The sequence below is a fragment of the Monopterus albus genome, unplaced genomic scaffold, assembly GCF_001952655.1.
Source record: "Monopterus albus unplaced genomic scaffold, M_albus_1.0 scaffold312.1, whole genome shotgun sequence".
NCBI classification, from domain to species: Eukaryota; Metazoa; Chordata; class Actinopteri; order Synbranchiformes; family Synbranchidae; genus Monopterus; species Monopterus albus.
In genome coordinates this window covers 295,187-306,832 of record NW_018128192.1, presented here as the reverse complement: position 1 = coordinate 306,832, position 11,646 = coordinate 295,187, and the positions used below count along the sequence as shown (strand labels likewise).

The 11,646-nt window shown below is 41.8% G+C and overlaps 1 protein-coding gene across 4 annotated transcripts in view; it reads left to right on the top strand.

The window, feature by feature from the left end:
* The window catches only part of cep15 (centrosomal protein 15), a 5,748-nt gene extending 2,604 nt beyond the window's left edge, over positions 1–3,144 (top strand). Inside the window, exons 2-4 of one of the 4 annotated variants that reach the window (XM_020623852.1) lie at positions 520–643; positions 1,227–1,295; positions 2,316–3,144. In XM_020623852.1, the coding sequence (XP_020479508.1) occupies positions 520–643; positions 1,227–1,295; positions 2,316–2,492 (370 nt within the window). In that variant the 3' untranslated portion in view covers positions 2,493–3,144. Of the gene's footprint in view, positions 1–486; positions 644–1,226; positions 1,296–2,315 lie in introns of all 4 variants that reach the window. The other 3 variants (XM_020623855.1, XM_020623854.1, XM_020623853.1) reach the window with 3 other exon arrangements.
* Positions 3,145–11,646: the final 8,502 nt, after the last annotated feature.

Genomic DNA, 11,646 nt, shown 5'->3' with positions numbered 1-11,646 from the left:
CGCTAGCCACTGGTGTGGCGGGACCCTCCCGCCTGTCACTCAAAGTGTCCACGCCCTTAATATAATTATTAAGGGTGTAATTATTAATATAATTATTTTTATACATCAGAGTATTTGATTAAATGAGGAATAACCAACAGATTAGTTGATTATTAAAATAGTTGTTAGTTGCAGCCCTACTTGAGTGTTGACTTAAAGGCTAGGTTCAGGGTGATTCAGGTTGGTCTTTAAAACAATACTGACGTGCACATGTATGTGAGAATAGCTCTTTGTCATTGTAACTTCTCCATTTTCAGTTTTCATTTCTGACATTTCTGTTGAATACATTACTTTCTGCCATAACTTTTACAATTATCATTAATTATTATATATGGAATGAAAACTTGAAATGCCATTTGTTAATTTAAACAGTGACAGAAATGGTTGTGGAAGGTTTTTTTTGTGGAATATGGAGGGTTGTGGCTCTGTTCCACTGACATACAGAAGTTGTTTTTTTTTCCCCACTGTGTGAGACATCAGTTTAAGAAGGAGAGCAGAGCTGCTAGATCAGATGGAAAGTCGCAGAGAGCAGATTAAGAGCTTGAGAAAGCAGCAGGTGAAGGACTCTGAGGCTGCTCGCCAAAGGAATGCCATGCTGCTGCAGGTAAGGAGGGACTGAGGGGCTATTTAGGGTCATAGTCCTAAATAGCCATGATATTATTGATTGTACTGAAGCCTATGGTCCACCCACACAGCTGTTTTCACTTTGGCTGGGTGGTGCTCTTAGGTGTGTACAGATTGGTTAACTGACACCTCCTTGATCTCCCTCTGAAATCATTAGTAAATTAGTCATTTAGTCAATTGAAAAAGAATCAGTAACTCTTCTGATTATCAGTGAAGTCATTTTAAGCAAAAATCTACCAACATTTGGTTTAAGCTTCTAAATGGAAATATATCACTAGGGTCCTAGAATATTAATTTGTGTATTCTCACTATTTTTGATATTTTATTGACAAGACGCTCAAAAATAAATTAAAAAATCAGCTTAAGTCTTCAGACAGGTTTTCAAGGAAAGTGATCTTTGAAGGTAAAGGCCATAAGAAGTGCAGCCGCATTTGCTGCCAGTACATATCATTTAAAATAAAATTCTAAACATTTAGATAAATAATGAAATTAACCAAACTGTATGGCAGTGTTTGTACAGAAAGGAGTGTTTAAATAAGAGCATCTGCTCTCTTTTACTGCAGGATTTGCAGAAGATTGAGGATGATCTCAGAGGAAGATGGCTACCACACCCAAACCTCCTGGCTTTGGAGGTAACAGGTTTTTTGATGTAGAACTGTGTGAAGATTCTAACAACATCCTTCATGACAAGTTTACATTTCAGGTCATTTTTGCTACTACTTTGTAAACACTTGTTTTCAGTTGTTGGAGGTGGAGCATGCTCCTCCCTTTTTTAAGTAGAGATGCACCAGTTGCATTTTTCTTGGCAATTTCTGATTTTTTTTTTTTATTTTATTTTATTTTTTTTTTATTTTTTTTTTTTGTCTGACCTGACCATTCTGATTTTGGCCAATTCCGGTTTTTTCTTTCTTTTTATTTTGAGTTATTTAACATTACTCATTGCCTTTGAAAACAATCTTTTTGAAGAGAAAACTTTTTTTTTTTACAGTGGATTTTCTTGAACTTTAAATGTAATTAAATTGAAAAACAAATGGTTTCATACCTACATCATAGAAAATTACATTTATTTTTAGAGGTGCAAACTAGTGAGGGTCCAAAAACGTGACATTTTTCTCACCTAAAACCAAAGAAAATAAGCCATGCAGGGCACATAGGCTTTATAGATTATAATTATCTCATGACATGGCAAGATATTGCGAGAACAAATTATTAAAATGAGGGCAGGGCTCTACACTAGCATTTATCTTTCAGGGCACTGGTGTCTCTAAATAGGAATAGTTAGAGCCAACCTGAACTGAATTGAATTAGCTTTTTTGCCTTCAGCCCTTGTACTGAACTCGTTTATGTTTGCTGTTCAACGTATGAACATTATTATAATTATAATTAAAACCAAATATTATATAGGTTGAGAAGGGGGCTTTGAACTTAACTCACCTTCACAGTCTGGCCTTTATTTCCAGTCTAGAGGATTACAATTTAAAGTAATGGTCCTCTCTAAAGAATTCTGAAATCCTTTCATTTCAGGTACATTTTGGTCATGTCCAGTTCGCCTTTCAGATAGGACTGAATAAACTTCAAGATGTAGTCTGATGTGTGTCTTGTAGTTTTGTCACCCAACAGTAAAGTTTATTTAGAGTGTTTCTTCCTTTCAGACAAGATATTGGGCATCTGTGGAAGAGTCCATCCCAGCCTGGGAGCACTTCCTCCTGGGTAAAGGTCCACACCCGACTGATGGTCCAGAAGAGAGACCCATGAGAGCCAAACAGAAACCCGGCACAGCCAAAGACCATGGCCTACCTCCTCGGCCAAAACCCAAGACTGCTAGATAGGTGAGAGGCAATGCTGATGGTGCTGCTGTAGCCTCAGAGGAGCCTTTGTTTGTCACATGATGCAGAAAAGTGGAGGTCAGTGATTCTCCCTTCAAACTAATTGAGCACTGACAATAGTGATGTGGGTAGAACCCACACCTGTGGTTTATCTGAATGGATCAACACACTGCTGCTGAACATCTTTCACAAACCTCATGACCACAGTTGGATACTGGTTGGAGGCTGCCCAGCTTTGGTGAACTGGTCTTTAAGTTAATTCAGTGAATGTTTGAGTGTTATTTAACTGAAGGGAGAAAGATTAATAGATGATCATACAGGCCTACTACCACTAGAGGGAGCCAGTGTTATAGCAAAAAAAAAATCAATGTGACATGTTAAACCTTTGATTGAAATATTTCCACAGTGTGTTTGTTACAGTATATTATTTGTATTCTTATTTATAGATTACAAGCTATGTTTGTCTCTCATTATGACTGGTTATGTTTAGTTCAATTTATTGTATGCCATTCTTTTAAAAATATTGCACTGACAGCACTGAAATACTGTAATCTTATAGTTCACAAATAAACCTGTCAAACAAAGCTTTTTATTGTAATTATTCTGCATTCTTAGTGTGTTTTGGAGGTTGTGGAGGAGACAGTTAGGTGAGTGTGTAGATGTGCTATGTCTGTTGAAAACCCATATATCTAGTTTTACTAACCAGACTTGTCCTCTGCCCAAAAGCAACTTGGGACTATGCTTAACTTCTTTCCATCTTTTAAGAACAGTCAGGGCTACAAGCATGATAATCAAACTGCACTGCTGTTTTGTTTTACTTTATTATTCATCACATGGATATATGGAAAAAATAAAATGTTGATGTTAGCAGTGATGCAGAGGTCTACGACCAGACTACTCAGTAATGTGTGTGGAACTTCACCTTTTAACCAGTATTGTCTCTAACAGAGTTTAAAAAAACTGAGGTAGTGAAAATTGGCACTGGGGCAGTATAACTGATATTGTCATATGAATCAAGATATTTTCTGATATTGCAGCACAATGGCAAATATCTGCAAACAATCAGTATGATATTTAAAGCAGTAATATCTGACAGTATCAGCATGTTATCACAATATAATTCCACTGAAGGTCTATTGTCAAATTTTATTTCATGTTAAGGTTTCTTGTCTAGCTCAATGTTTTTGAAAAGTTCTCTTTGTATGTATTGTCAGTCTTAATAGTCAGCATAAATATAATTTTGGTATTGATCTAAATCAGGTGTTGCTCTGATCCAAGTCCTCAGGATTTGTGGCATTGCACTGCAGTGTTTTTGGAGGCCTCAGCTTTGTAAGCTACTATAAATGAGCATATGCAATATGAGTCTTTCCATTCATGGAGTTACAGAGAGTCACAACAACACATCCAACATATTATGACACTGTTGTAGTTGAAGTTGTGTGTGGAACATGAACTGCAGTCTCAGTGAAGTAATGAGAGGAGTGTCCCACCAATGTGTCACCAGAGGTGAAAATCATGGGACCTGCTTCTTCACTGTTGGGCTGGATGAAGACCCCATACCCTCCTCTCGTTGCCTCCTCTGTTTACCCCACCAGAGATGGCACACTGTTCCTCCTTTTTAACCCCTAATTGTTGGTGATCAGACTTGCACTGCATTGACACAGAGTGGCAGCTTGACAAATACAATCATCTGGACAACCAGAGTTGAAGTGGACAGTGGTTGGCAGCTGCCCTGGCTCCTCAGCTGGGGCCCCAGTGCTGAAGGCCCTCAGGGGGTCAACTTGCCACTGGCCAACACTGACTGTTTAACTGGACCATTCTAGACTGATAGGGGTTGGGTGGTGGGATGCTGGTTTGGTTTAGGAGCAGGACGGGGTGCTATGAGGTCAAGGGCAGGATTTTAAGGAATAAAGGGGTGGGGGAGGTACTAGGACTATGTGTCCAATCATGGGTGACAAGATTGTTTGGTGGGTAGGTGAAAGGGGAATGATGATGTGATGTAGAAAATTATATAAAGGGTTTTGAAAAGCACTATCTGGAGCCCTTCCAAATGACTAGCCCTGTATTATGTGTTCTAATGGCTGAGGCCCCGGGGTGCTGGAGGCTGAGTTACTGCTGTTGTCAGTGACCAGACCTCGATTCACCCTGCCAGCTACCAACAACAATAATCACCCCTCAGACAGCAGCCCAGCTCTCCTCCAGCCTTCCTCAACCTCTGGTAGCATGACATGAATCTGGATCCGTAAGATTATGTAATGTGGTTCGGCTATTGAGAGCCCTGACAGATAATTAGCTGAACCCAAAGCTGTACAAATGGTTAAGTGTCGACTCCAGTTGATTGGATAATGAGTAACTGCACGCTGTATTTCATTCAGTGATATATTGTAGGGGTGTAGCAAGGGCAAGTGAGGGGGGGTAGTTTGGCGTGCTGCGTTTTTGCAGGCTGTTATTTTCACACTTTGAGTTTGTTGCATTTGTTTGGATGTCGAACATGGAGAGATCACATATTTGTATCAACTGCTGATGCAATTTAAATTGCAAATGACATTTTATTGAAGACATTTTTTTCATTTTCTCTGTTTCAGTTCAGACTTCACAGATCAGCTTGGCTACTAAAGCTGTGGCATGTGACACTGTTTGAGGCCTCCCTTTGACCCTGCGCAAGCGTCGAAGTCCCAAATCTCTGCTGATCATGGCATGTCACCTCTACTTAAGGGTGCAGATTGCCAGTTGGTCTTTTTCTTCACAAAGGCCCTGACCGTTGTCATGTTGCTTCACATTAAAATACTTCATGACATACACTAACAGGAACCAACACTAGCCTTAAGATGGCACAGCTCCCAGTGTAACATTTCCTCTTTAACAACCCCCTCTTCACTTGAGTCATTGTAATGACATTCTCTGCCCTTCTATACCTACCTCCAACAGAAAATGCTTTACTTATTGAATGAATTATCTAAATTTATGCACTTAACCCCAAGTAGTTTTATGGCGTTAACATGAACATTCTTCCTCAGTTGAACATGACTATGCCTCAAAGTATTTGGACAGCTTTACTTTTTGCATACCTTGCATTGTAAATGTAATTTTGAAATAAATAATGTCATTGCTGCACCTACACTCAGTATCCCATAATAATGAGTGATAAATGATAAAAATTTTGCAGCCTTAATTAAAATCAAACTGAAATGTCACATTTACAAGTGTTCAGAAACCTTTATAACACCATATAACACCAAACTGTGGTCAGGTGCAATTTAGAAAGGCACAGAGCTTCAGCACGGAGTAAGTGCATCAAAAACTGGTACGAGACTAATCAGTGAAGCTCTGGCTCTGCAGTGCCAACGGGGGAAACGGGTGAATGGCTTGGCCCCCCCTTCAGTGAACAGAAAAGCGGTGAGTCCTTAGTAGAGACCAAGTGGACTGCAAGATATTGAGCAAGGACATTTTGTAGTTGCATAAAGGTTTCTGAATGTGCTGGTGGTTTGGGGCATCACCAATACACCTTGGTCCTGTATTGATTTAACACCCCCCTTTTCCCCACATTCATCTCACCTCAAATTTCTTAGGTTTAATTTTATTTTTCTTTAATATGTACTGAATAGCAGTCTGCATAGTGTTGGATACACCCATACCACACACAAGTTAATAATTTAATTATCCCTTTGTCTCTTTCGTTAATGTCTGTTTTCTCATCTTCTGTGTTGTGTCCTTTGTCCTGTACATGTGTTATTTCATGTTGTAATTAAAAAAAAAAAAGTTTCTTATTTTTGCAGGTGAAAGGAGAGGTGTGGAGACCTGGGGCCCAGAGGCAGTGGTGGAGCTGCAGGTAAGATGGTGGTCATTTCAGAAGATGGTGGACCATCCAGGGGATCAGGTAAGAGGGGAGGACAACCTGGCACAGGGGAATAACCACCCAGGTAGCATCAAACAGGGCTGGAGACTTAAGCAGATGAGCAACTAAGTACACAATGGAGACAATAAGACATGCAGCTGGGAGCTGGTATCAGTAGCCAGGAGGAGACCAAAACTCCTCTCAAATGGCTGAAGCAGAGACAAAAGCAGATGAAACAAAAACACAGAAAAATACACTAGGCTCAGTAGAAGAAAACAAAGATATATCACTGCATAGATGGTCCCAACAAAAACAGACAGTTTAGACACTTGCCACAGAGAAACAAAATCACAGCTCACAAAACTGGCTGGAGAGAAACGATACACCAATCTATGCTAACAGGTCCAAGGGGCTAGGCTGAAGAGAGGTTGCAGACTGAAACAGATAGGGCTCATGGACTCAGGAACAGGCTTAGAGAAATGCAACAGGGTCTGCTCAGAAGCAAGACAATCTGGCAACCGATTGCAATGCCAGATCCATTTAAGTAGACTGGAGATAATGAGCCACAGGTGATGATGATGAGCCTAATGCTGCAACCAGTGAACAAACTAAAAACGCAGAGAGCATGGCCTGGAGGAAACAAAAAGTGGCCACTCTGCTATCTTGTAAGGAGTAAGATACACAAAGGAGATGATAGCCTTCCAAACAGGCAGACAGGGAGTGAATCATGACAATGGCCTTGGTAATTGTGAAATCAAAAAAGAACCTCAAGGACTCTGCCTAGAATCAGCCATCCAGCAAGAAGGTCCTTGGTCATGGAGCTGACCAAGTACCAAACTGTTACCAACACAGTTTGTAAATGAGATATTTCAGCTTTGTTTTCTTTTTGTTTGTTTGTTCTTATTTTTAATAAATATGTAAAAATGTGAAAAATCATGTTTCAATTTGGGCAGCACAGCAGTTAGCGCTGTCACTAATAGCTAACAGGTTCCAAGTTTGAGTCCCAGCCAACCCGAGGCCTTTCTGTGTAGAGTTTGCATGTTCTCCTTGTGCCTGCGTGGGTTCACTTCGGGCACTCTGGCTTCCTCCCACAGTCCAAAGACATGCAGCTTTGGTTGACTGGTGGCTCTAAACTGCCTATAGGAGTGAGTGTGAGTGTGTATGGTAGTTTTCGTATATGTCAGCCCTGTGATAGACTGGCAACCTGTCCAGGGTGTATCCCCCTCTTGCCTAGTGTCAGTTGGGACGGGCTCCAGCCTCCCCGCGACCCTATTCAGGAATACGTGATACAGATAATGGATGGATGGATGTTTCATTTTGTCATTAATGGCTATTGAGTGGTTATATACAGTATTAATGAACAAAAATGAGAGTTTAATCCTCCTAAAATTAATTGGAAAGCACAATAAAATGTGCAAAAAGTGAAACTGTCTGAATATGGTCTTAAGCAACTGTACCTGAGCTGCATTATTGCTCTTAGCGAAGCCCAGTGGGGGGGCTCTGCTCTTGCTGAATTCCACTTCAGTCACTGTATCGATTGTACTTCCATGGATGTCTTTCTGCCGCTGCCTGGTAAAGTCAGAATGTGCAATGGCATTCATATTGACTGATGGATTAAGTAGGCAGTTGAAAAGACACGTATGAGTTTTGTTTGTGTACTTGTGCCTTTTGTTGTTATTGATTCTGCCTTGGCATGAATCCACGCATGGAACCAAGGGTGTTTTTTTGTTCTTAACGAAGTCCTTTATTATACACTAATCAGTTTACTATTACACATAGACACCAGTCAAAGCAAACACTTAAGTTGGTTTCTTGCTTAAGAAAAGCACACAAGTACTCACACTTCGTTTGTTTGGACTTTTCTACTGCAGTGCACTATATACACTTGTGCTTACTTTGTCTAATGTAGGTTTTCACTCATTTATTTCTCATGGCAAATTCAAGAAGAGACCATTTGGGCACAAGTATGTATATGTATTTATATTAGTTCTCTAAATAGTTAAATGAGGCTCAGAGAACATGCATGTGTGGCATCCACATTTCCCTCACTTGTTTTTTCCTTGTGCTTGTGTCTTAGTTCTGCCCATGTAAGATGCAGGGAAAAAAATATGATGAAAAATCAGGGACGTGTTCAGAGAGACAGGAGATGTACTTTCCTCCAGTCGTTCATCAAAAGTGTCCAATCCCTAAATCTCATCTCATCTCATTGTCTATACAGTACCTCTCAGTCCTGAATGGGGTCACGAGAGCCAATCCCAGCTGGCATCGGGCAAAAGGCGGGGTACACCCTGGACAGGTCGCCGGCCCAACACGCAGATGAACAGCCCCACACACACACACACACACACACACACACACAGGCAATTTAGAGTCACCAATCAACCTAAGCCACATGTCTTTGGACAGTGGGAGGAAACTGGAGTACCCAGAGAGAACATGCAAACTCCGCATAGAAAGGTCGCGAACCCAAAACCTTCTCGCTGTGAGGTAACGGTGCTACCCACCACGCCACCGTGCTGCCCCAATCTCTAAATGATTTCCAATAAAGGTGTGTGTCATTAATAAAAGACACCCACAAAGGATGCTGTCATATATCCTTGCTCATACTATATGGTAGCTCCTCCAAGGCAGCCTCAACACTCCTAGCTCCTCAGAGCTTTGGGACATCCTTCAAGATGGGAACAGGGGTTTGCTAAATACGTTGATAAGTATATCAAGAGACCAAAATCCCTGGGATCCCTTAATTTTGCACAATACCACAGCTCACAATATACATCCAGTGCCAACATTCAGTAACAGCGCAGGAATTAGTATATATTGCAGACATGTAGAAAGTAATGTAGAGTACAGTGTAGTCAGAGTAGGCGATTGACTAATTGAGCACATGTGATTTGGCTCCAATAGACCTGTAATTAACATTTTACCACTGATTTGGCATCATCACATATTTTCTCGTACCTTCCCCATACTATCCTCTCCCTCCACAGAAACTGTAGGTAAAAAAACAATCTTAAGAAAGAAGTTTAAAAATTGGTTTGTTGTCTGGGAACTTGGGAAGGACATTTGTTCTAATTTGTGATGTTTTGTAGTCAGCATTATTATTAAGCATTAATAAGCAACTGATTAAGAAAATCACAGCCAATTGTGGTTCTAGTCTCATGTGATGTCTTCCCCTACAAAGATAGTTAATCCCTGGATTTTAAATTGCTATGTTTATGGAAAAGGTGAGGGTTGTGTAAAATTGCCACTCATGTGACAATTAGTCATCTAGTGCAGTAAATGTATTAAGGAATGAAACGACTGTTTCCCCATCACTTGCAAAAAGTAACATTTATCAAGATGAAAGAGAGTAAATCTATTTACAACAGCTGAAAACCACAGGTCTGCAGGTTTGTCTTACATTTAACAAATGAGTTCTTCTGTCCTGCAGTACTGTTCACAATGATTTAAGCATGCACTTTCAATGAAAAGTAAGAGATAATGTTTTTATTGTTATTTGTTACATTGAATGCGTATTCTGTAGTTCTCCCACCTTGTGTAGCAACATTCAGTCTGAGGGGCTCTTTTAATTGTATGAGCCAGCAGAGTGGTTCATCATTAACACTGTGACCTCAAGTGAAGGAGGAGAGGATGTCTCCAGACAGGGCCAGGTCAGGTCAAAAGGATTAGCTGTAGTACCGGACATCTCCAAATCAACTGATCCTCCCCAGCAATCACACACTGCTTTAATACCACAAGAAAAGAACAGAATGCAGCGGAGGATCACATTCATGGCATCATGGCACCCTCTGAGGCAGATGTGTTTGTGCGTTCCACTCCCGAATGCTGTTTTTTTCTTCATTTTCTTCTTTTTTGTGTGTTTTTACTCTTTCTGCAGTGCACTAATGTCATGCACTGCTAACATACAACAGAAAGGCATTGCTGGATATCACCAACTCACACAACCGCTGGGAATTTACTGGTTTCATACCACCGGAGCTACAACTCATTGCTCGCTCCTGCAACAACAACAACCACCATCACCCCCCAGGAAGCCCCCGAAGCACCAGGCATGAGTGAGCAGGCTGAAATCAGGAGCGCGACCCGGAGATGGAGACATAAACGGGGCAAGAGAGGAGGGCTTCATGCTAGGCTAAAAGCTCGCGCTACCCAACCGCCACTACCCAGCTTCTTTCTAGCTAACGTACAGTCTCTGGAAAACATATTGGATGAGCTAAAAGCTAGGATTACAACACAACAAGAAATAAGAGAATGCTGTGCTCTAATTCTCACCGAGACTTGGCTTTTTGACAAAGTCCCAGATTCCGTGATTCAGCTACAGACCCACTCTATACATCGGAAAGACTGCACTACTGCTTTGGGGAAGGTGAAAGGAGGCAGTGTGTGTGTGTTTATCAATAACCCGTGGTATGGAGATGTACGGACTGTTTATAAGCACTGTTCGCAGTACAGAGAGAAGCTGAATGGCTTCTATTCTACTGCTGACTTCGGACGAATGTGACAAGGCCTGCTGCACATCACAGACTACAGGACCACCACCAGCATCATCAGCTCCACAGACAGCCTGCTGGATGTCCTCATCACCTTCTACACCTGCTTTGAGACCTCCAGCCACAGCACAGAGAGGAAGTACGCACACACCTGGACCACCCAGCCCCCCACCTCCCCTCCACTAACTGTCTCACCAGGCCAGGTACGCACAGTCCTGAGGAAAATCAACTCCCGCAAAGCAGCAGGACTGGACAACATCCATGGGAGGGCTCTCAGGGCATGTGCCAGCCGGCTGGCTGATGTTCTCACCACCATTTTCAATCTCTCCCTCAGCCAGAGCATTGTTTCCACCTGCTTTAAGACCACAACCATCATCCCCCTTCCCAAGAAAAGCCCGGTCCCAACAGGCCCACCTCTGACACTGTCCCAGCCATCCTCCACTATTCCCTTTCTCACCTGGAAAATGGAGTCTTCAACATCAGGATACTCTTCATTGACTACAGCTTCGCCTTCAACACAGTTATCACCCACAAACTCACCCACAAACTGCAGAATGGTAAACACTGTGGAGAAGATCACCAGGACTCCACTGCCCTCTCTGCAGAGCACTTACGACCGCAAGGTGCGTAGGACAGCTGCCTCCATCCTCAAGGACCCCACCCACCCCCAGCACGGACTGTTCATACCCCCTGCCCTCTGATCGGAGGCTCAGAAGTGTGAAATGCAGGACTTCTAGACTGAAAAACTCTTGCTTTCCGACTACCATCATGTAATTCCATCTGTACTGTTTACATACTCATTTTGCACATGCATAATTGCACACTCCCTGCT